Consider the following 25427-nt stretch of genomic DNA (forward strand, 5'->3'; position numbering starts at 1 on the left):
TCCCAAAGCAGTGTATGCAGGATGATACGCATATGTCTTTCTGACTACAGGCTTCGCACCAAGACTACTAACTCAGTATCACCAGTATTGTGCCAGGGTTACTGATGTAGAATACATCCAGACAGGCTGATTCTGTAGCAGTTACTTTGCAAATGTACTCAAGAATTTGGGTGCTTATCAGTGCCACTTAGGCTGGCTTAGGACAGTCTTTTTAAAGCTATTTGATGTTGCAGAGTGGTAGGTACCACCACTCCCAGTATGTCAGGGATTGGCACCATATTTGTGCCTGTGACACATGCCTCTCCAGGCTGGCCCTGCAATTCCAATCCTTGGGTGTGTCACTTAACTTGTGTGCCTGTCACTCAACCCTTTCCCTTCAAGGTCCCTCACTGGACTGGGTATTTGGACCATTGGGTTCACCGCTGTAAGTGTGACCTTATTAAAAGTGTGGCTTCTATTAAAAACTGAACAAGAATAACCAGGCACAACTGAAAAAAACAACAATAAACAGGTAGAAATGTACTAATACACAATTGGACCAAATATTAACCTCTGAACTACACAGGTCCCTGAAACCCTATTCAGTTCTTTCCCCTGGCTGGCTGTCCTATCTTTATGCCATCTTCCTTGCATCTGCCATCTATCAGAAACAAGGCTCGGTTTTGTATTCTTTCTCTCCCTAGCCCTCCCTCACAGTATTGCCTGGGCAGTAATCTCTGCACCCCCCAGGCTTGTCTAGCTTCACTCTTCATGTCACCCACTGTTGTTGTTGTGTCTTCAAGTCTCTTCCGACTTATGGCAACCCTAAGGTGACCCTATTGTAGGGTTTTCTTGGCAAGATTTGTTCAGAGGAGGTTTGCCATTGCCTTCCCCTGAGGCTGAGAGAGTGTGACTTGCCCAAAGTCACCCAGTGGGTTTCAGCCAGTGGCATCACTAGAAGGGTGCAGACTGCACCAGGTCAGGAGTGTTGTCAATTTACGGGTAATTCTCTGGTTTCTGGGTAATAAAAAGTGTTTCTGGGTAATTTCTGGGTATAAAAAATTTCTGGGGAATTTCTGGAGAATTAAATTTTATTGTTGGGTAATTAAAAGCCTTTCTGTTTATGGGGAATTATTTCACTTCCTGCTACCCAAAAATGGCCAACCCAGAAGTCCTCACCCCCCCCCAATGGCCAACCTGGAAGTCCCCACCCCTTTTGCCTTCCCCTTGACCCAGAAGTCCTGCCCCCTGACCCAGATACCTGGGGAATTTGGGGGCATTTCAGGGATTTTCAGGGGGACCCTGGAAGGAAATACCATGATTTGCTTCCTGGAATGCCCCCAAATTTCCTGGAATGGGGGTGGGACTTCTGGGTCAGGGGCACAAGGCACTATTGGAAAGCTAAAGGGATGGGAGGTATGTCAGGAGTTTTTTGGGGGGCGGAAAGGTATTTTTGGCTGGTTTTGGGGGGTGGAAAGGTTAAATTTCCCTGAAGGCTGAATTTCCCACAATCTTCCCAGAAATTTAGCAGTCCCGGAAAGGACATGGAAAAACTTTGAAATTCCCGATTTCTTGGGGGGGGGGGGGGAGGAATCCCGGAAATTGGCAATACTGTTGGCAACACTGACCAGGTGACACTTTAAGGGGAAGTGACACTACGTTCCCTCAAACAGCTACCTTTGGGCAGAAACGGGCTGTGGCATTCACCTGCTTCCCTTTAAAATGCTTTAAGAGATGGTGGGAGTGGGCTGAAGCTCAGTGGAAGGAGAAAGGAAAGCAAAGGAGAAAGGCGAGGCCCCAGAATTTTTTAAAATTAAAATTTCAAATTTCAAAATTTATTTTTGAAAAAAATCTTTTTAAATTTTCTTTAAAAACATCCCATTTTAACCAAATCTTCACTATGTACACGAAAATACACTTAGGTTGTGCATATGATACTGTAATTGGAAGGTTTAATTTTAATTTTGCGAGTTATTGATGTAACATCTGTTAGCATGACATTCTGTGGTATATGGGAATGATGACTGATGAGTCACATTAGTGCAAAAAAGCATTACTAAGGATTCTGTATGGTGTGAAATGATAGGAGGTCAATGGAGAGGGTGACACCATGAGTTACCGTACCAGGTGACACCATCCCTAGAAACACCACTGTTAGCAGCACATGGAAATATTACTGGGGAGGGGCACAGCTTTCAGAATCCCCCCCCCCCCCCCCCACGGCACATCTAGGAGCAATGCTGGATGTGGATTTTCTGCAGATTTCCTAGATGACACACCCCTCGGGTAACATTTCACTACCCCCACCCCACTTCCAAAGTAACATTTTCAAGCTCTGGACACTAAGCCCCATTTTTCTGTCTTTGCTGAATATGTCCAAATGGGTTTTTGGTTTGGCAATCAGGAGCCTAATGGTAGATAGAATTGACATGGATGAGTAGGATCATCCAAGCCATGCAGCTGTATCACTTTAGCCTTACCCTTGAGGGGGGCAAGACAATACAGATTTGGGTTCCTGTGACTCTCTTATTTCAAAATGGCGGCTTCATCTGCAGGGATGAAGCAGGGGAAAGGTAAACATTGTTCATTTGCATATGTCAGTTCATTAGCAAGCAAGAAATTTTATAGTCACACATTCTCTCACACTAAGGTTGAGCAAGAACAGTGATCACCAGTACTGAGCAAATTGATCACATGGCATCCCACAATTTCCATCATGTTATACTGAAGTCTAATTTCAGGCAATAATGTGGAAACAGTTTTGGGTTGGTGCTTTGTACCCACCTAGTCTTTTCCAGCCTACATTATAAGCAAAAGGTTTTGAGGTAGAGGGAAAATGGGTGGCACAAACCAAGCCAAGTGGGAATTACAGTTGCTTGCCTATTTGGATCCACTGACAAAGAAGTCTTACACAATTTTCCAAGTTGACTATTTCATTTGTCTACTAGCAAAGCCACATTCATGTAGCACTGAACAGAGTTGTGCATATATTTATATGTTTACCATTGCTGCTCTATATGGGCTATGGCTCTTAATCCACTACTAGGATTTTTTTTCTGTAGCTCAGTGGCAGGGATCTGAATTTTAGAAGCAAAAGAGATTGAATTTGATCACGGCTGCTACCATGATGGGTTCCAGATGTTTGCTGCTTCCTTAACATATACATTTTAAGTCAATTTCCATACCAGTGCAGTTCAGGCACATCTTAGGAGCAGGACTGATTAAACAGGGATCCTTTCCCCAAGTTTCCTGTAGCAGTGGATGAAATACTAGGGCTGTAGATTGTATTCTTAATATATACTATATAAGAACTTAGTCTATAACCCATGTGATACATACTGTAGATAATTTTTTGGATGGTGTGCTTCTGGCAGGATCCCATTAGTCTGGAAAAGTATCTTTTTACGCATGCACCCCAATATTTAGATTCTTCATGTCTTTTCAAATACTGGGTCAGATAAAAAAAAGCAGGTATTTTTGTTCTATGCGGTGTCAGCCTCTTGGTCTAATGGCCCATTCCTGTTCAATCTTGGGAAGATAACAAAGAGATTCTCTTAGTACAGAAAATATCTTGCATTTTTAGGCAATTTATGCAAATTCAGAATAAGTGACAAGAAATGTCAAAGAATGTAATAAATAAAAAGAGGCATACTAAACAAAATAAAACACTACAAAATTATCTTTTTAGGATCTTTGGTTCATGTTATAGCAGAGGGTGGGAATATTGCAGACTTGTGGTGTGTAGCTGTTACTGTTTTATTAGAACTCTGAGATCCATCAACCAGAGCCTGATACAAAAGACAGTCATTTAGAATTTAAGACGTCTGAGCACAGGAGTTTGTTCTGAGTGCCAGAAGAACTGAATGGATCTTGCAGAATGCCCTACACACACACACACACACCACTCCCCTTTACTTTAAACTTTATCCATTTTAGCATTATAAGTGCATGTGTGGGAGAGTGTGTAACTTTGTTACTGCTATTGTTAAACAACTGGGAACCAGATATCCTTGCCAGTTTACTGGAGGTGAGTCAGATATCTTTGGTAAATCTAAATGTACCTTTCATTCACACCTCTGCTACAGTGCACTAGGGTTGGTGTCACTGGGTATGGTAACTCATATTGACCTCCTCCCATCCCAAACCATCCAGAATCCTTAGGAATGTTTTTTGTACAAATGTTAATTCATACAATCGTAATTCCTGTATATCACTGAATGTCATGATAATAGTTGTGACATAAACAACTAGCAAAATTAAAATTAAAGTGAAAATTTGGTAAAAGGTGATTTTTAATTTTTAAATTTTTTTAAAAAAATTTAAATTTAATTTTAACCCCCCCCCTCTGCTCTACTTTGTCCTTCCACTGAGCCTTACCCCAATCACACCATCTCTTCAGCATTTTAACAAGGCACAGGCAAATGCCCACAGCCTTTTTCTGCCCAAAAGCAGATGTTTTCTCTCGCTCTTTATTTGAGTATCTTACATCACAATTATTTTCTTTACATTTATCATTCCAGTTGACAAATTATAGTCAATACATTTCTAATACAAAATTTCCCTACCTCATATCTTCCTTTCTTTATAGAGTTCATTTTAATTGTTCTCTCACTCACACACACACACACACACACACACACACAATGTCCTCTGGAGGACATGCCTTCTTTTCCTTCTTGTTTTTATTTCCTATTTTTCTTCTTTTCATTGTTATTTCCTCTTCTTTCTTTTTCTTCTTTTATTCATACACACACACACACACACACACACCTCTTTCTTTCCCCCATATAGATAGAGGAGTGAAGTAAGTGCCAAGAGAACTAGAAAGAACCCAACAACCACAGTTAAAGAAAAATTCAAAAGAGAAGAGAACCAGTCAGGCAACAGTATACATCCTCTTTATTCCTTTCTTATAATATTTTTATCCGTATATCTATAATTACTAGCTGCCAATTTGTCAGTCTTAATTCAGTTACATTAGTCTTATCTTACTTCATACTCTCTTGAGAGGAGTAGAAGGAATTCCTGTCTTTCCTACCGTAATTCTTTCTTCCTCACTGTTCACCACTGCTCCCAAAAGCAGATGTTTGAGGAGCAGTGGTTTCATCCCCCCTTAAGGTGTCACCTGGTGGGATCCATACCTTCAGTGCCCCCCCAGTGACACCACTGCTACAGTATAGTGAACAACCCCTCTCAGTTTTTTGTTGGATTGATTTTATATCATGGTGTGCTGCCCAACAGTGATACTCAAAGAGGTGGTCTCTGGACACCAGGGCAGGTCCCTGAGCCTGGCAGGTTTCCAGAAAACAGTGATAGCCAATGGACCCAAATGCAGTACCAGTTCCTGGCACATTGCGGGGGGGGGGAGTTTCTGGTCCATTTCCTGTTACGTTAACTTCATACAGTCTTTTTGAGCAATTCGTTGTGATACTGTAAAGTCTAATCATTTTGCAGTTCAATGAATTAACATTTTAACTAACATATTACATTTCTTTTTTCCATCTATCCAAGGTTTTATTTATTTATACCCTGCTGCCAAAATTTTATTAAAATGCACTCAGTAAATGAAATGAGCTAAAGCGTTACAGCAATAGAAACAATACAATAATAACTTTTATCTTAGCGATCTGGGCCAGTTCCGGAAGATTTGCTTTCCTTATTGCAAGAGTTTGTAATATCTGACCAGAATCCAGGGCTGCATCTGCACTGCAGAATTAATGTGGTTTGACTCCTGCTTTAACTGTAATGGTTCAATGTTATGGAATTCTGGGATTTGTAATTCTAAGAGTTATTTAGCCTTCTCTGTTAGGGAGCTCTGGTCCCACAACAAAACCAAATTCCAGGATTCCATCAGATGGAGCCATGATGGTTGAAATGGTATCAGACTGCATTAATTCTGCAGTGCAGATGAAGTCTGAGATGGGACTGAGGTGATCTCACAGTGTGCAATATTGTATTCACAAGTTCATAGAATCAGAGAATTGGAAGAGACCACAAGGACCACCCAGTCCAACCCAAATTAATGAAGCCATTTTTCAACAAAAGTATAATTATTTATTAGTCCCTTATTTACTTTCATACTATCTGACAGATTCTCTAAAAGCCATAGATTCCATACTGTCTTCCATCAGGCATCTCAGGAAACATTTTCAGCTCTCCAACTACTAGAGATTTCCATTTCAGCAGCAGTAATGAGGAAAACAATCAAATTTTTATGTTTCAAATGTCTAATTTAAATGAATAACAATAAATGTTCAGTGCAATATTTAATATCTTATTTAGTAATTATTTTAATTTAAAACATTAAGCCAGAATGAGTTTATATTAACTCGGAACAGTCTTTTTTCAGCAATTTGATGTGATACTGTAAAGTTTGGCTGTTTTGCATTTCAATGAATTAACATTTTAACTAACATACATTTCTTAGAAATTTAAGATAAACAAATCAGCAGTCCTTAACAAACATGCCCCTTCTGCTGTTAAAAACAGGCCAACCAAACTACTCTATGCAGAGCTCAGAAAGGGTGCTGTTTTGGACTACAACTCTCAGAATTCCCCCAGCCAGCATGACCAACTCAACCAGAATGAATACAGTCAGCCCTCCATATTTGTGGCGTTGACATTTGTGGATTTGGAAAATTGCAGATTTGATTATTTGCTGATACGATTAATATGTTCTCTCTGAGAATCTCTTGGTCCTCCAGTGTGACTCTGATTGAAATTGACCATAAAGTTATGTTGGAGGACCTAGAGATTCCTAGAAAAGGGGGGGTTTGATGCAGAGAGATTTGTATGATGTGTGAGGAAGAAGAGAACTTACAATGCATTGCTGTATCATGGAGGCACAGAAATCAGTAGTGGGGGAAAACAGAACAATCACAGGACCTGCAAAATAGGAAAGATCTTTAGTGAGGGGAAACAGAGAGAAAATAAATCACTGAACACAAGGAAATGGAAGAGGTGATTGAAAATTTTTACTGTGGATTAATTGTGGATGAGCCTGTTGTTGTTACCATTTTAATTCGTGTTAACTGTACAGTGGTACCTCGGGTTACGAAATTAATTCGTTCCGCGGCTAATTTCGTAACCCGAAAAACCTTTGTAACTTGAATTGCCATAGGCGCTAATGGAAAAAAAGCCGCGGCTCTGCCGCGGCTCCATTGAAAATAGCGCCGAGGTTTTTTCATAACCCGAAAAAACCTTCGTAAGCCGAAACAATAAATCCCTATGGGATTTTTTCGTATCCCGAAAAATTCGTAAGCTGGGTAATTCGTATCCCGGGGTACCACTGTATTTTTAAAACATTTTTATAAATATAAAAATGGCTCTCTGGATGATTTGAGTTGTGTACTCAGCTGCGGTCTTAATCCTCACCAACATTTACATCCCTCAGATTCACATCAGAGGAAGCAGACCTAGGCCCCATTCCCACTCACTCATTTGCCCTGGATGGAACTGGGCAGATACAGATCCCCCCTCTTGAATCTCTCCAGAAACAAGTGCCCACTATCTTTTACCTTGATCAGGGTAATTTACCCCTCTGAAGTTCACATTTGTGGTACCGGTTTAAAATGAAGGCTGTCAATCAAATTCACTTCCGCTTTCGTCAAAGGTGACATTTCCTACAGCCATTGGCCAATGGAATGGGTGCTTTCCCCCCTCCTTTAAAAAAATACTGGCGGCAGCATGCACATAGTCTGTCAAATTTAAAAACCTCCAGGTGTGTGTGTGTGTGTTGTATGTATTTGGGTCATTACAGATTATGGCAACCCTAAAACGACCCCATCCAGGGGTTTTCTTCTTGGCAAGATTGGTTCCGAAGAGATTTGCCATTGCCTTTCCCCTGAGGTTGAGAGACTGTGACTCCCCCAAAGTCAGGGGTTTCCACAGTCTTCCAGACTCCCCTTTGCTTCCAGCCCTTGCCTCCCCCCATGCCATGCCATCCCGTTCCCATCACAATAACAACAACAACAACAACAATAATAACTCCTTGCCCCAGAATACAATCTCTGCATCCTCTTGCTTTGTTTTCCCTCCTTGTGACCCCAGAATGCACACACATACATATGTAGCAAAAGCATTCATATATTGTATCAATTTGCCAAATTGAAAGGGAAACATTTGTAACATTTGCATTGTAGCATTCGCATATTACACAAAAAGAATAATAATAATTTTTAAAAGCCTCTTGCAAAGTGAGGTGCCGTGCCAGGAGCAAACAGAAAGGGAAACGTAGCACAAGCACACACATTCTATCAAAATGTATCACCCTGTAGCAAAAAGCATTCACATAGTCTGTCAAAAATAAAAATACAAAAAAGGGAGATAAAAAACAAGGAAGCTTGTTCTGTTTTCTGCCCTCCCTCTGACCTAATTCCCTCCCCTGAACTTGACCCTTCGTCCTGCTCCTTCTTCCTCCTCCTCCTTTGCCCCGATTCTTCCCTCCATGGCTCCTTTTCTTCCTCCTCCTCCTCCTCCTTCGCCCTGATTCTTCCCTCCATGGCTCCCTTCCTTCCTCCTCCTTCTCCTTCTTCAACCTGATGAAGAGGAGGCATGTTCCGCCCTCTGCCCTCCTCTGACCTAATTCCCTCCCCTGAACTTGATCCTTCGTCCTGCTCCTTCCTCCTCCTCCTCCTCCTCCTCCTCCTCCACTCTGATTCTTCCCTCCATGGCTCCCTTCCTTCCTCCTCCTCCTCCTCCTCCTCCTCCTCCTCCTTCGCCCTGATTCTTCCCTCCATGGCTCCCTTCCTTCCTCCTCCTTCTCCTTCTTCAACCTGATGAAGGGGAGGCATGTTCCGCCCTCTGCCCTCCTCTGACCTAAATCCCTCCCCTGAACTTGACCCGATTATGACCGGGGCAAAATTCATTTGCTGGACTCGGTTTTTCTGAAAAGATACAGCTTAAAGTCTACTTCCAAAAGACCTGCACCAAGGGTAATTTGCCCCTGAACGGGTGTGGAAGCCTCAATTTCGATTGTGGAAGAATCAGGGCCAATATCAACTTCCCGTGGTTAATCTGGTTTCTGAACCGGGGTAAAAGGTAGTCTGAATGGCCCCTTTGTCAGAAAAAGCTAATGCTACAACTTATTTTGCACTCTCAAAGGAGCTGCAAGATTCCTCTGCATTCATGTCCCTTGCAAACCATTTGCAATTTTTTCTCTCTGGATTTGAAAGATCTTTCATCAGTAGAGACATGGTAGGAATTACTCTGCAAAGGTATGTTATGACTACAACAAACTCTCACTTGAGTTCTGCATCTAATTTTGTTCTCATTCCTAGCTCAGGAAAGAGAAATGTTAAATACAAGGGAGAACAAACTACAGTATCTCATGGGATATAGCACAAACTATAAATGTGATTAATAAAATGCATACTAGAACATGAACCAATGGATTCCAGTTACAAGCAAAGAGAGTTAACATAAACATTAGGAAGAGCTTATTTACTATAAGAGCTGCTTGGCAGTGGAATAGACTGCCTGGGAGGATGGTAGACTCTCCTTCGGAGGTCTTTAAACAGAGATTGGATGGACATTTTTTAAAATCTTAATTGTGAATTCCTGAATGGCAGGGGATTATACTAGATGGCCCTAGCAGTCCCTTTCAGTTCTATGGTTCTATGATTCTAAAACTAATTAACTAAAAAGATAAAGAGTACCAGGTATATGGCACAGGAACACTATGTAATCATTTTAAGGCACAAGCTTCTTGCCTGTTCCTTTTAGAGAACCCAACAATCACTTTAAAACTATTACAACAGTTACAATGTCTGTTCCTGCTGAATCCCATAGGCTAAAGGTGGCTTTCATCCAGAAAAATCCCAATATATGAATGCAAAGAATACACAGTACAATTTTTAAAAGGCCTATTAGGTTATGCTTATGGGAAAACTGCAAGGGACCATTATGCAACGTAGATACTAATGATGCTTGTGGCAAAAGAGCGATGTGGTTCTCAGGATACAGCTTTTAATTAAAATGGTAGCACATGCAATGAAACTATTCTTGTAGCCACCAAATTCACTGGGGGGTTTGTGTGGGTTTTCCCCGGCAAGTCCCCCTGATAATTGCAGAGCAGCATTTGCGCAAGCACCAGCAAGCAAACACTGTTCTGTGGTTTGTGACTCTAGGTTGCGAAGCACTCCACCTTTCCTGTTTTATTACTGACCCAGTGGCATCCAGCAGTAGTGGTTTTATTTTTCTCACAGTGTTGGCATATTTCATGAAACATGAACTCCTAGCACTTGTCCGCAAAAGGATGTGAGGCTTGTGAAAATCCACATGCCCAACTCCTTTGTCAAGCTCATAAAAATGCCAGGCGAATCAAGCGCACATCCATTCTTGCGAAATATGCAGAACGTGAGTTACGATTTCTGTCTTCCGCATCTGTCCTTTGACGATGTAGAACAAGACAGGAAATCTGTGGTTGAGGTTCACGCTGATGTTGTCTTACATCTGGCACACAGTTATATGGTATTTTGAGTAAGACGGACTACGCTTTATCACTAATCATTCCCACCTCCACTGTCAAGATACATTCCGAAACCCAAGAAGACACAAAGGAAAACAGTGGTGAAGGGAAGGAGAAAGACAAAGCAGATTTAACTCTGTCTAGGGGTTTGGTATACAGACACATTTAATGGACTAATTTTCATCTCACTTCCAACTGCTTTTTATTAACCTGCTTTCTCACTACAATGCTGCATGTAGGCTGTGTCCATTCTGCCTCCCCTCCCTTCCCCTCTTTTTAATGTGATTTTGGAATCTGTTCATTGAGAATCGAGTCGGGTTAGCTAGCTAATGAATACAGGTAGCAATGTAGCATACCACATAAGTTTGCCAAATGTATGACAACATCAGCATGGAGCCTGACCTTTCTACTTCCTGGCTTGTTAGAGCTTGGGAAACAACTGGAGGAAAAAAGTTTAGTATGCTTAAGACTCATATTAAATGTTCCTTCACTCTGAAATCTTCATTGCCTCTGATTGGGATGGTTAAAGTTGAAGTTGATCACATAACTAAATATTGGTGGTTGCCTAGGTGCAAGCAGTCATTGATTTAATGCTTATGCAAAAAGAAGTTAGTATTAGCATAGGTACTTCCTCCATCAAAGAGGTATTTTTTTCAAATCTGAATGCAATCAAAAGACAACAAAACTTGTGGCATGGCATGTGGATAGAGGGGTCAGATATTTGGTAATTCCAAAAATGCCTTTTAGAGATATCAACAGTCTTTCAGTCAGTAGCAGTTTATATACTGGTAAAAAGTCATGAATTTAAAAGTAAGCAAAGTTTGAGACTACAGTATATATTATGCTAAATACATACCTTCCAACTGTCCCAATTTGGCAGGGAAAGTTCCAGTTAATCCTCTGTTATCCCACTTTTTCAGCTGCTTTTAAAATGACCCAGTTTCTCTCTCTTCCTAACACTTTCCCCTCTGTCCCCTGTTTACTTCAATTCTTGCAAACTACACTATTAACAACATATCTGAAACAATATTATAGATGTCTTACCAGATAATAAAAACAAAAAGTGGTGTAATATCTTTAGTAGTATCAGTTAAAATGCTGCAGAAGTGTGTAAGTTTTCACATTTTTCAGAACTCTTCACCAGAAGAGTTATACTCTTCACTAGTATAAATAAGTAGGCAATGGGGTAAGAAATAGAGGAGTTAAAAAAAATTAGGCCAGCTGTTGTGGCCATGAAGTCGGTTGCTAGATTGTGTCTCAGGATGGAAATTGCAGACCAGATAATGATGTGGAAACTGTCAATTATAGTCTAGGGGGGGGGGGGGGGAAAAAAAAAAGAAAAAGGTCTGTTCCAAGAATATTTATGGTAACTTATGGAAGAAAAATGCATTGCATTTGCAACATACATTAGAAATTGTATTTTTGCCAAAAAAACAACCAAGGAAAATTATATGAGAATATGTGTATGGGTATTGTTGTGCATGGATAAAAGAGAAAGAGAGAGAAAGAGAGAGAGAGATGTGCTTATGTGGTAGTGTATAGTGCACCTATTTTTACTATAGCAGCTTCTAAGAAAAGAAAACTACTGCCATCTGCATTGCTTCTAGTCTGCTCCTGAAGGAAAACCAGAGGCTGCTTGGTTATGCTATATGGATGCCCATCTTAAACTACAGCTTTCAATATTTAAGATATGTTGCACAGCTGCTTTGGGAGATGTGCACAGTTAAGTCGAATTTTTCCACGTACAGTACGTTGATAAAAAACAGGAGATGAAAACTCTATGGGCACAGAATGAAGTCTGATATAATATTAAAAGGGTATTTGTAGTACATTGCTCAGCTGAAGGAGGAATTTGGCTTCCTCCTAGCTTCAGAGGTGAAAAGGAAAACACACATACGTGCAAATCAAATGTTGACCAGCTGTCCCTTTGCTGTCCCTTCTCACACACTCTAGGAGTGACTTCTGAGTTTTAAATTTCTAAAAAGCACTTTGGGAATGTTCATGAATGGATTACTGACAGTGATTTTTTAAAGGAATCTTTTAAAAAGTGCTTAATTGATTCAGGCACTGCGATAGATAGACAGATATTGTGACATCATGGGTCCCAGCAATCGGCTGCAGACACAGCCAACTTCTGCTTCAAAGCTGTAGAACTCCCCCCTGAAAAATGTCCCTTAAGGCAAGTAAGGTATATTTGGACTGCATTTCAGGGGGGCACTTCCAGAGCACATCTTCTTTTTTTTTTAAATTACATGTACATATTTATCCCCAATGTCCTTGTTGCATATTCTGGTGGTGAAGAGTGGTGCTGAGGACCAAAAGAACAACCTCCTGTTTTTCACAGGACTTTTGCTTCCTTGAGTCTCTCCCATGTGGATCTTAAGACACTCTGTAAAATCTTGGATCTACTTTTATGGAGTAAATGTACTTTCTCTCCCAGACTAGTATAGCTTTCATCTGTCCAAAGTATTGAGCCGTTCCCTTCCAGTCAGATCCTAGTTGGAAATCCATTTGGTGTCTCCTCACTCATACAATAAGATCTTATAAGAGTTATAGTGCAATTTCCCCACTACAACTTATAAGACTTATAGTGCAATTTTATAGTGCAGCTGTGCCCTCTAGATGTGTTGGAATAGTAATTCCATAAGCACAACCAGGTTGGCTTATCCTGGCCAAGGATAATGGAGACTAGCTACCCAGACTAGAAAGGATTCTTGTTGTTGTTGTTGTTGTTGTTGTTGTTGTTGTTGTTGTTGTGTGCCTTCAAGGCATTACTGATTTATGGCAACCCTAAGGGAAACCTATTATGGGGTTTTCTTGGAAGATTTGTTCAGAGGGGGTTTCCCATTGCCAACCTGTGAGGCTGAGAAAGTGTGACTTGCGCAGGATCAATCTGTGGGTTTCATGGCTGAGTGGGGAAGGAAAGACTGCTGTGAGGCATTTGATTTGGACCAGATGGCTGATCAAGAAATCTTGCTATTTCTTTCTAAGCCTGATGTTTTTGAAAAATATATATAGTTTTGTGGATTTTAAAAAGGCTAATCCCTTCATTTTGTCCACAGTTTTGAGAGGCAAGAATGTACCCAAGAGATACATGAAGTGCACTCAGAAAATAATGTGTGTGTGTGTGTGTGTGTGTGTGTGTGTGTGTGTGTGTATCCTGGATTAACAAAATTAAGAAACAAATTGAGTCTTCAAAAGCAGCAGAAATAGAAACTACACATAATATTAGTTGGGATGTGAAATGTGAATGTAATAACTTAATCAAAACACGAGGAGCATTTCCTGGAGCACTGAAGCACATGTTACTAAGTGCCTAGTAAGAATATAGTTTTACTGTGAACATAAACAGTAGTCTTAATTTGAATTCGTTCATAAAGCTCAGTAATATCTGTTCTGATTGACAGCCAAGATCTGCCTGAAGTGGACTGCCAAGAAGTTCCATTTCTACAGCTAGCATGTATATGTTTGCATGGAGAAAGTTGGTGATAGCCAGAGGTGTCTAGACTAGAAGGTTGAGCCATCTCTGTACTCAAATGGAGGGGAAAAAATCCTTTCTGTGTGTATATATTGAGCAAGCTACCTGTACATTTTATTTTAACAGTGGGATAGGTCATAAACTTGTTAGTGAATTCTCTCTTGGAAAAAAATTGTTTTTTCCATTGTGTTTGTAGGAGTTCGAAGCTGGAATGCAATGGTGTATCTGAAATGGCTCAGTATGTGATTTTGCATTGCTGAAACACCATTTCACAACATTCTACATTCAGTGCATTCATAGAATAACCCAACTAATTCATCTTGTTCATAACAACTTCATTCTGACTCTAATAATTGTTCAATAATCTTCAGTCTAGGCCAGGATGACAGGTCTATTTGGTTCACAAAGAGTTCTAATTTTAATGGCCACAATAGGTAATGGCCATAATCTAAACTCCAAAGTAGTCTAGAAAATACAAATACATCAAAATGGACTTAAATAAACTTTTATTAGTAGAAAAAATGTATAGTGGTAAATAATAAGACCAAGTTCCATTATGTGTGCTGGCAACAGATTGTTATTTTAACATGAAGGTGTGATATAAAATCATTTGTCTAGAAGTGAAGACGGTAGGTCACATTCTGAGGCTGTGTCCAGATGGCAGCTGTCAACACAACTGATTTAGGCTGTAACCACAATAAACCAGAAGTGAGGCAAAACTATCACAAGAAGAGGCAGTGACTAGTATGGGGATATAGTTGAGAGCCTACATTAGAGATTCAGTATAACTTTATGTTCACAGTAGTTGTGTTACATCAGCTCATTACAGAATTGTGATGTTGCACCATCAAAATGCATTGTGCATATATGTCAAATGTCAGTGATGCACAACTGTGTAATCAATGTACAACGTTCAACTCATAAAGCTCAGTGTTCAATGAGGTGCAGTGGTACCAACATATGTAACACCAGTTTCATAACTTTCAGCTAAATACGTCTGTTATACATTGCCCACAAAATGTCCAACTACTTGCATAAAGGAACTCACACATGTGTAAGACACCAACTGGATGCCAAGCAAGGTGCCACAAATGGGCTGTGCTACTCATACTGATGCTGACTGATTCAGCTAGTCTCTGGCCTCCTCTGGAGTATTCAAAGGCAGCATAATGCTCAGTACTGTCTCAAGCATTGTTTGCAAGTACTGTGTATTCTGATTCAGCATCACTGACTGATTTAAAAAGTCTAGGAAGTCCTAGATTTCGTTCCTGTTCTTTCTGCTTTTGGAGATCTATGCATGTTTTATTTATCCCAAAATATTTCTGTCAGCACCTGGTACAATCAGAAACATTTTATACCAGCTCTCAAGGTTGCTTTATTTTAACCCAGTACTGTATAAATAGGATCAAACTCTGAGACCTCAGTCAATTGGGATGCGCCCTGACAATCACCTGTATATAGGTCTTGAAGTGCCTTTGGAAGACAGGGAGGAGTAATTTGGTACCATGACATGCAAACAAGTTTATGTCATGGTGTGCTTCAAGTGAGATACTGTGGCTAGTAGGCTTAGTGTGCTTCTTTTCTGTGAAGACAAGAATATGCCAGGCAAGAAGTACAGTTTTCTGTTTGCTAGATGAGTCCATTGGTAGAATGTTAGGTTGCAAGTACTCATTTTGAAACACATAATGGGTGGGAGACTAGATTGATCTGGATATAACAAACACTAGGTTATCCACACTATCCCTGCATCTTATGTTATCCTGACAGACACCATATCTTTTCCTAGAGAGGATAGACTGGTGCTCCCTTGCTATCTTTCCACAGACTGGTGGAGACATTTTTGTTTTGGCAGGCCTTTGAAGACTGACTGCTCAAGTGGAACAGACCTTGCATCATTCATTGTTTTGTCTATTTCTTGTTTTCTTTTTAATGGCTATGTACTGTATTTAACCTATTTTGATTTTATCAATAGTTAATTACATTTTTAATTTTTGCATGAGGTAATTTTCATTTATCTGTGCTTGTTTTAACTGTTATATGCTGCCTTGGGTCCTGGACTAGGGAAAAGGCAGGAAACAGCAACAACAATAGTACATGTACAGTATCCTAATATCACACCCTTCAACTTTCCTGAATTTGCAGGGATAGTCCCAGTTAATCCTTTGGCATCCTACTTTTCAAGCTGCTTTTAAAATGTCTCAGTTTCTCTCCTCTCACCTTCCCCTTTCTTCTGAAGCTTACTTGAGTTGATGCAAACTGAGTTCAGAGGGGAGAAGTAGTTTGTACTCCATTATCTCTGCAAGGAGGAGAGTAGTAGGAGGAATATTGTCCTTCCCTGTAGGTTTGGCAAAAGCAAACTACTGCAAGCTCTCCTAATTTGTCTGTTCTTTCTCATTAATATCTTCTGTCATTTTGATCACACTTTGATGTTGCTTGGCCACATGTGTCTGGTTTCATCTGAAATGCTGGAGGGTATGTAATATTAACTATGAAACTCTGTATGTAAAATAAAAATACATGATTACTTATATTCTTTATTAAGTTCTAAAATTTGCCTTGCTAACAAGATGGAAAATGTTACTAGGCAAAGTGAGCCTTAACACTAAGCAGAGTAAGCAGAAGATTCTGCTGGTGTGGCGTGGCACTCAACCCAGAACTGAGGGGGACTCAGCATTAGTAGCCAGGTTGTTACTGATTTTGTCTATTTGCAGGTACATATGTGCAGGGAGAGGGCAGGTTATTTTCCCCATTCATTATCATTTGATTATCTTTACATATGAAGACCCTTACAAGCACAGCATATACTTAGAAGTGCTCTCCATGTGCTCAGTGTAGCTTACTCCCAATTAGTTGTACATAGGATGTAGTGCAGGCTGCCTTTATTATTCCTGAGATGGCGCAATGGCAATTGCTGTATTCATCTTTTTTAGAGGTTGATCATTAAGTATACTTCAGATAATTCTTGGTCAGGTTCAACTGCACAGGAGTGGTCCTGTTTTGCACAATCACTTAAGGCTGGGGGGTGCTAAGTAACTCGTCTTAACCTAGTGCCCCATTTGCCCTTTCTGTTTCAAGCTCCATGGGAACAGCAACAAGGTGTCATTTGAAGGACAGAGTTGTAGGTATCATGTGTCCTGCCCTGTACTCCTTATGCTAGAAAGTTTAAGTATCTACTTTCAGTCGTGAACATAGTCCCAATACTGATCTTCAACAGCCAGTCCTGGTGACTGCAAAATGTGGCACTTGGGCAGGAGTGGATGAGGATCCTTTTGTGTCTTTTGTCATAGAAATCAACATGTTTCAGACAGCCCCCTTATTAGCACCTAGCTGAGCATTATGGTCTGAAGTCTATAGGTTAGTTCCAATGAGAACAGACTCACTGAATCAACTGTTGAGTAGTGAGTTAAATCCCATTGATTCAATGGTTCTGTTCTAGTTGAGACAAATAGTAGGATTTAGGCCAAAATTATTTGAGAGAAATGTGGTTGTAAGAAAGGAGCTGAAAAGATTGTGGGCCTTCCCACAGAATACTTTTCTTTCTACCTTTCCATTGAACTGCTCTCTTTTTCTTCCTTCATCTCCTCTGGAAAGAATGGGACAGAACAGGTAGAAGGACACCCATCAGGATGACAGAACTTTTATGGTAGCCTTCTGTTGGTTGGAAACATTAAGCCACTACAGTTGACTTCTCTCTCACACCCCCAAATATGCAAGAGAATCTTCATACCCTCCAACATTTAACAGATGAAAACTAGAGTGTATGTGGCCAATCAACATCAGAGTGTGGTCAAGATGGCAGACGTTATTAATGAAGAAGAACACACAAGTTAGGATAGGCTGTAGCCACCTGCTTTTTGCCGAGCCTAATGGAAAGGGAAAGATTCTGCCCCTTCATCTCCTCTCCTCATGCCAAGTTGAGTGCAAACTACTTTTGCCCTTTCAACTAGTGTGAAACAACTGTAGTCATTTGAAGATGAAGGGGAACATGGGGGAGGAGAGAGAAACTGGGACATTTTTAAAACAGTAAAAAAAAAAGTGGAATTAGAGAGAATCAATCAAGACTATCCTTGCCAAATTAGGACAGTTGGAAGATATGAATCTGTCAAAAAAGGAAGGAAAATTCACTGAATTTTGTCAAGTGTGTAGGAGAGGGAATGGGTGGGCCCTGTCCCTGGTGGAAAGAAGAACAGCGGAAGCACTGAAGCAGGATGGAATCAGCCGGGCTGGGCTGGGCTTGGGCGTGGTGCACACAGGAAAATGCCGCGGGATAGTCTTTAATGAAGCGCGAGTGGCCAGGGCCGGGCTGCGTGCTTCATGGGTGAATCATCACAAGTGGGAGGCATTGGCATGAGTAACGGGGCAGGCTCTCATGGCGGCTATGCAGGCATGACCAGGTTCTCAGCCTTGGTCTGCTCAAATCAGAAAGGGACACCTATGTGCTTCACAGCATCTGGCAGAGGAAAATAGATAAGCCTAGAATAAAGAAGCCCCCTTCGTTGAATTTCCACCAAATAGTTTTTGAAATCTTCCTTTCTTTTTTTGTCCATAGAGTTTCTGTGCAACCAAAGAGTATATTGAGCGTTTTCTTTGTGCCTATCATGGTCATATATTCCTTTTCTTTTGCAACCCAACATCTCTTTTGGAAAATGCTAAAGTGTCTTACAATTTCAAAATTTCAGGCCAAACTAATAAGGGTATGAAATCTCTTTACTTTGTCAGACTTGCAGCAATGTTACAGTAGGGAAAATAAATATCTGGCAAAAAAGCTGTAGTGTACAATCCAATCACCTGTAATAATTGTTGTTGTCATGTGCCTTCAAGTCAACTCAAGCTTATAGCAACCATATCCTAGGATTTCCTTGAAAAGATTTAGTCAGAAGAGGGTTGCCTTCTTCTGAGACTGAGAGTATGTGACTGGTCCCAGGTTACCAGTGGGTTTCCATGGTTGAATGGGGATTCAAACCCTGGTCTCCTGGAGTCTTTGTACAACACTCAAACCATTATACCACACTGGTTAAGATAATAAATACTGTACCTATTATCAAGGGACAGTTAAAAATGAAGGCTAGAATTCTCTTGGGCACATAACACAGATGTAAACCTCAGTTACACCAGTTTAAGTACTTTGGGGGGGTATTGCACTAGGAGGTATCCACTACTTCCTTGCACAACAGCCTTTCCTCCAGCTGTGCAACTGCAGTAGCTATGAGGTGGAGGAAACAGCATAGGACTTCAGGACAGGGAAAGGCAAAAGAGACAATTTGTTTCTGGCATGGTCCAGACAAAAATACCTACCTTTGTGAAGCTTCTAATTACAATGGGATAGAAGCTGCCATTGATTTTAGTTGTTTCTAATCATATAAATAAGTGGGATCAAAGAATGGGAAGCAAGCATAGACTCATAAGCAAACAGAAAACTCCTTGGTGACAGAGTAGTCATTAGGAAGATTTGCATGAAGAGAACAGGGCACTGCCCTAGTAGGGCAAATGACTCTTTGATAAAGTATTTGTATAATTTGCTCTTTTTCTTCTTTTGCTGCAACAGTTATCAAAGGTAGGGCACCCGGGGCTCCTCTCAGTTCAGTGACTCATTTGTTCCTGGAGTGGTGAGCCATACCGTCCCTGGCTCATAGGTTATTTATCATGGGTTTTGAGGCATACCTATATATTTGTCAATATCTCAAAGTGAAGGATGGGACTGGGTTTCGGAAGCAAATGGCTTTGAATGCCTTCTCCCTGCACTTTCTCTCCTGGGATGGGGTGGGATGAGGACAAGCAATGTAGGCTTTGCTCCCCCTGTCACAGTGCTCCCTTCGCCCACAGCTCCTTACAAGTGTGCTCCCTGCAGGAGATTCGTGGGGGATCCTTGCCTTCCTGTGTGCCACGCTCTGGAACCTGCCTGTGGTGCCTGCACTGAACAGCACGGACCAAGGGACCACCAGACACTCCATCCAGCAGATGTACGACCTCACTCGCTATCTGGAACACCAGCTGCACACGCTTGCGGCCACATATGTGAGTGTAGACGCCTTGAGAGAGTCGGAGATTACTGAGTTGAGTAACCTAGGGGAAAAACTCCCTCCCCTCATCTTTGTGCTCTGCTCTTGCCCTCCTCAGCCTTTTTCCTCTTGCTTTCTCCTCTTCCTGCCCAGCCTCCTGCTTATGTCTCCTGTATAAACTGCGCCTTACCGCCTTTCTCTCCTTTGATGCCTGTGTAGTAAGGTGAGGTCAGGCTGTGTTCGTCCTTGTATTCGTCAGATCTCAGACACACATGCATGCGCATCTTGAATCCCAAAAACTAAGTGGGAGGACGAGAGTATCAGAAGGTTGCAGAACCTGACTCTGCTCTGGATTTAAGGAAGAGGTTCAGGGAGGGAGGCAACCTGTGACTTCAACTGGCAGTAACACCCACTGAAGAACAACATCTGCCTCACATGCACCCTTACATCTAAAATTATCTTATGCTTGGTGAAGAGCTAAAGCAGTATTTCCCAAACCTTGATCCTCCAGATGTTTTGGACTTCAGATCCTAGAATTCCTGTTCTAGGACTTCTGGGAGTTGAAGTCCAAAACACCTGCAGGACCAAAGTTTGGGAAACACTGAACTAAAGTATTGCTCTCCCTGCACAGCCGTAGCCCTCACTTGGCAGAGTATCTGACATGCTTCCCCCTCCCTGCCTTCCGGCACCGGTGGAGTCTCCCTGTTTACAATCTGTTGTGCATCTCCTGCTGGGCTGAGGTGAGGCCTCGTCTGTCAGAACTCGTCAGGGAAACGCCCTGGCTGCGTCAAGAGCAGAGACTGGGGCAGCCCCTCATCCATCTGCATGGCATCCCTGCTCCCTGGCCTAGCTGGCATTCCAAGCCCTGCCCCTTGGCAGGGTTTTCTGGCACTGAGCACCTGAAAGCAATCATAAGAATGAAAATAAGGGATTCATTTGGTCTGGGCACTGGAAAATGTAGGCCCACACATGTTGTATCAGGGTTCTAGAAGGTTCTTTTAAAAAATGCACCTGGAGAAGCCCATATCGACATAGTCTGCTGTATGTATGTATGAAGGGACTTTATCACACAGGCATAAAAGATGGGAGCATAACAGGATGCTCCCATCAATATCATGCAATAAAGCAAGGATTATCACATGATGTTGTGCAATATAATGATTATCCCATGAATAAAGAGGAATTCTAGTGCCACTTTTTATTCACAGGAAAATCTCATGAATAAAAAGTGGCACTAGAATTCTTCTTTATTCATGGGATAATCGCAAGATAATTGCAACATCATGAAACATAGGGTGATAATCTTTGCATTATTGTGTGATATTGGCAGGAGCATCTTGCTATGCTCTTGTCTTTTTTGCCCATGTGATAAAGTCCTATGTGTGTATAGTGGACCCTTAGTATCCTCTGGGATTTGGTTCCAGGAGCCTCCATGGATATCAAAATCCATGGATGCTCAAGTCTCATTAAACCCAATAGTGTAGTAAAATAGTATCCCTTAAGATTTGCTTTCTGGAATTTAAATCTTTCCGGAATATTTTCAGACTATGGATGACTGAATCCGTGGATATGGAGGGGCAACCATATGCATGTGTATATGATACTTTTAGTGCCATCTGAGGCTTATTCATTTGACAACAATATACTCTTTCTTAATTTAATTTAATTTAATCCCTACTTTGTTTCTACCAGCACTGGGAAAAAGAGATACAAATAAAAGTGCACAGTAGTAAAAACACACAAACAATATATAATTAAACTAACTAGAAATGTGTGGAGCCATTGCTTTCCAAACTTTGCAAGAGAAAATTGCACACAAGGTATCAAAAGCACATTATCAAGTGCTGTCTGTTATACTTACAATGGTACATCCATCTTCAGTCTCAGAGGAGCCCAAGTAGGCTGATGTCCTATGGAAGTAACCTCACTTTCCTTAAGATGGTATTGCATTGTCATAGTGCTTTGCAAGATTTAAGGCTCTGTTGCATAGTGCAGTCCTACCAATTGGAGAAATGCATTTTAACAACCTGATTCAATTCTTATAGGCTGCCAAAAGATTAGGCCTTGATATAAGTTTTTAGGAGACAGTCCAGGTCTGTAAGGTTAAAGTAGAAGTTAGGGAAATGTGGACTATGGGCCACAGCTAGCCTCTAAACCTCCTTTTTCTTCTTTTTTGGTGCTCCCTGAAGCCCTCTACCAGTTTCCTGGAGCCCCCAGAAGCCTCCATTTTTGGTGTGATTTTTAATTTTCACCCCCAAAACTTATTAAATACCCTCAAAAATGTAAAAATGCCCCCTCACCCTAAAGAACACCCAACTCACCCAAATATCTCTGCATGTTTCATTATTGTCCATTATTATTTATTTATTTCCACGATTTATATCCTGACTTTCTCTGCAATGGGATTCAACAGTCAAATTGGTTAGTTTAAACAGTTTGACTGATATATTGTCTAATGCTGAGATTCTTTTTGATTTGGACCATTAGGTGAGGCCCATAAGGGGGAATTAGCTTCTGTCCCCTGTGAAGTTCCCCATCAAAGGACAAATAATACAGAAGGGAAATAGAGATTATAAAGAGAAAACAACTCATCATCATCATCATCATCATCTTATCCCACCCCTCTGTGCAACACAACTGGGGCAGTTTACAAGATTAAAAAATACATGCCCATATCCCACAATCCCACCTCCCAAAAACAAAACAAACAAAAGACAAACAAAAGATGAGGAAGTAGTATTGGTTTGAAGAAGACTAGTGGTGGTGATGTTTTCAAAGAGCGGGAAATATAGCAACTAGGCAAGAAGAAAAAGGAGATGTTTACATGTATTTGTGTGTGTGAGTGTGTATGTGGCTTCAAGTTGTTTGTCAACTTATGGTGACCCCCATGAATTTCATGTTTTCCTACTCAAGGAATACTCGCAGGTGGTTTTGCCATTTCCTTCCTCTGAAATATGGAAATACATTTGGTATTTCTTGGCAGTCTTCCATCCAAACCCTAACCAGGGCTGACCTTGCTTAGCTTCCAAGATCAGATGGGATCTGGTGCTTCTTTAGGGACCTCTACATTGGCTACATGCCCAATGGCTAGGAATTCACAGAAATAGGACACAACATTGTTTTGAAAATCCTGCAGTTTTTTGTGGAGGCAGGGACAGCAGCCAGCCCATTTGTTGAATAAAGGAAGACAACCTGAATTTTGCTAACAAATTGCCCCGTTTTAGAGGGAACAAGTTATTACTGATGGAACTAGGACAGCAAGTACAGGCAATCCTGGAGGGCTAGGTCTCATTTCCAAATTCCCAGCTTCTTCATGTGCTATATCAGCCCCTCCTGAAATCAGAAGGGATTGGAAGACCACTCCCAAGTTTTTTTTAAAAAAAGTGGATTTGGATTTTAAACAAAGAAGGGAATCACATTATCTGCAGGTTCCAAAGGTGCTGTTATCCCCCCCACATAATATTTATTTGGGAATAGGTGATAAGGACTACAGTAATGGCCGTCTAGCAGAGGAACTGGGTCAGTGAGTGATGGACAGATGTTTTATGGTGGTTCAAGAAGGCAGAGATTAAGCACTGGGAGGGCTATATAGCCTGCTATCCAGAGTGCTGGAAACTGGGCTTTCTTCACTCACATAGGCCATCATCACCTTAAACTGTAGAAAGCATAGTCTCCCTCCACACTAGAACACACAGCCATTAGGATTTTGTTATTTTGTTCTAATCCCCCTGCCTCTGTCTTTCTGGATGGTTGTCTCCTTACCTACTGCTTTCCCTGAAGCATGCTAGCATTTGCTGGTGCGTAATGATTGGCAACTAAGCAGTTCAGCAGGAGGGAAAATACACACACATGTGTACACATGCACACTGCCACATAACCACAGGGGCTCTGTATCTCACAAGGAAGGAAAACAGTTAATTCTTCTGCTTTGCTCTTTTCTCCTTGAGGGGTGTTGTGAAATTTCTGCCAAGGGATTTCTATTGAAGCAGAGCTGCTCCCATATGTGGCAATGTGAGCAGTGGGTAAAAAAAGGGTATTCAGGGGGGCGGTGGGAGGAAATATATTGTCTTCACACATCTAAAAGACATTAGTGTAACATCCACATAGGTTTTACTTAGGGATTGCTGTTTAAGCACATTGAATCCCTGCGGTGTATCAGTATGTACCACTTTGCTTTCAACCTGAAAAATTCCTTCCTTATTGTTCTCTGACAAGGATGATTGTGGGATGTGGGTAAGCAGTACAGTCGGCACGAAGTGGGAGATTCATACACAGAATTTTGCATCTCATCTACCATCTTTTTGCACAAGTTATACTTGAGTCCTGCTCACACTGATGTAGTGAGTAAAACTCCCATGTAGAGCTTGAAAAGCTACCTATGGTCTACATACAACTTCCAGAATTTTGAAAGTTGTAATCTAGGAAAGGTGACTTCACCTTTTTCACTCTGCTCCCATATCAAGAATGTAAAATTAAATCAAAACCCTTTGTGTATTCCTACTCTGCTATTCACTTCACAGCAATCCATGCTATTTCTTCTTAGCTCTCTTCACTCCATGTTTTTAATGCCACAAATAGGCAGAAAGATTTGTAGAATTTTTTGCATCAGGTGCCCAAACAACTTGACCTAGCATACTGCATGACCTTGATTTGGAAGATTGGGGGGGGGGGGTGATATGTTGTTGTTTTACTTTGGCCAGCAAAGGCTAAGACCCTGGAAAACCAGGAATATTTGAGCAAGGTCCCTCAGTTGTCTGAGGTATCCCACTCTGAAGAAAGCCCCCCCTCCAAGGCAAAAGTGAATAAGGGAAGCCTTTGCACAATGGAGGTTAATTGTTGGAAACTCCCATTCCTCCAGTGCCTCCACTAACATCTGGCTGCCTTGCACTATCTTGCTTTTCTTGCTCCTACTGCCCTGCAAACTCCATCAGTATTAAAGATGTAAAATATCCTTTCCCTCTCATCCCCCCCCTTTCCCCTGCTGGTTTCATGCTGTTGGCCACATCCCAGCCTGCTCTGTGAGTTGGTTTCTGCTGGTGTGCATTTGTTCTTTAAAGAGAGAACCGTCTCTACTTGTCCCCAGGCGACATGGAGGAAATTAATTTGTCTCCTGAGCTTGTCAGATTGTTCACACACCCGCAGGCTTTGACACACCTCCCTTCCGCTCTATGCTTCACCCCACCCGCTTACCCCACTGCCTGGGCAATCCTGCTGTCCCGCAGGGCACTAGTGCTGGCAGGGGGTGGGGAATCCCAAGAACGTAGATCAGTAAGGCAGGCGGGTGTTAATAAAGTGTGTGTGTAAGCATGTATATGTGTATGAGAAAGTTCAGGGGGAAGCAGGGATCTCTCAGCCGACACACACAAGGGATGCCACTGATTAACAAGGAGATCCTAGCATGTCAGTGGATATATGGATATCTGTGAACAGGCCTGCACTTGTCTACACATGGGCATGCTAACAAGTGGGTGCATGTGTGTATCCCTGCATGTATATCAAGCTT

General features: G+C 41.4%; 1 protein-coding gene across 1 annotated transcript in view; it reads left to right on the forward strand.

Moving 5' to 3' along the window:
• The window catches only part of CLCF1 (cardiotrophin like cytokine factor 1), a 64923-nt gene that overhangs the window by 35706 nt on the left and 3790 nt on the right, over positions 1-25427 (forward strand). Inside the window, 1 exon segment of the mRNA XM_042446677.1 lies at positions 19749-19940. Coding sequence (XP_042302611.1) covers positions 19749-19940 — 192 coding nt within the window.

Source organism: Sceloporus undulatus, chromosome 1 (assembly GCF_019175285.1).
Source record: "Sceloporus undulatus isolate JIND9_A2432 ecotype Alabama chromosome 1, SceUnd_v1.1, whole genome shotgun sequence".
NCBI classification, from domain to species: domain Eukaryota; kingdom Metazoa; phylum Chordata; class Lepidosauria; order Squamata; family Phrynosomatidae; genus Sceloporus; species Sceloporus undulatus.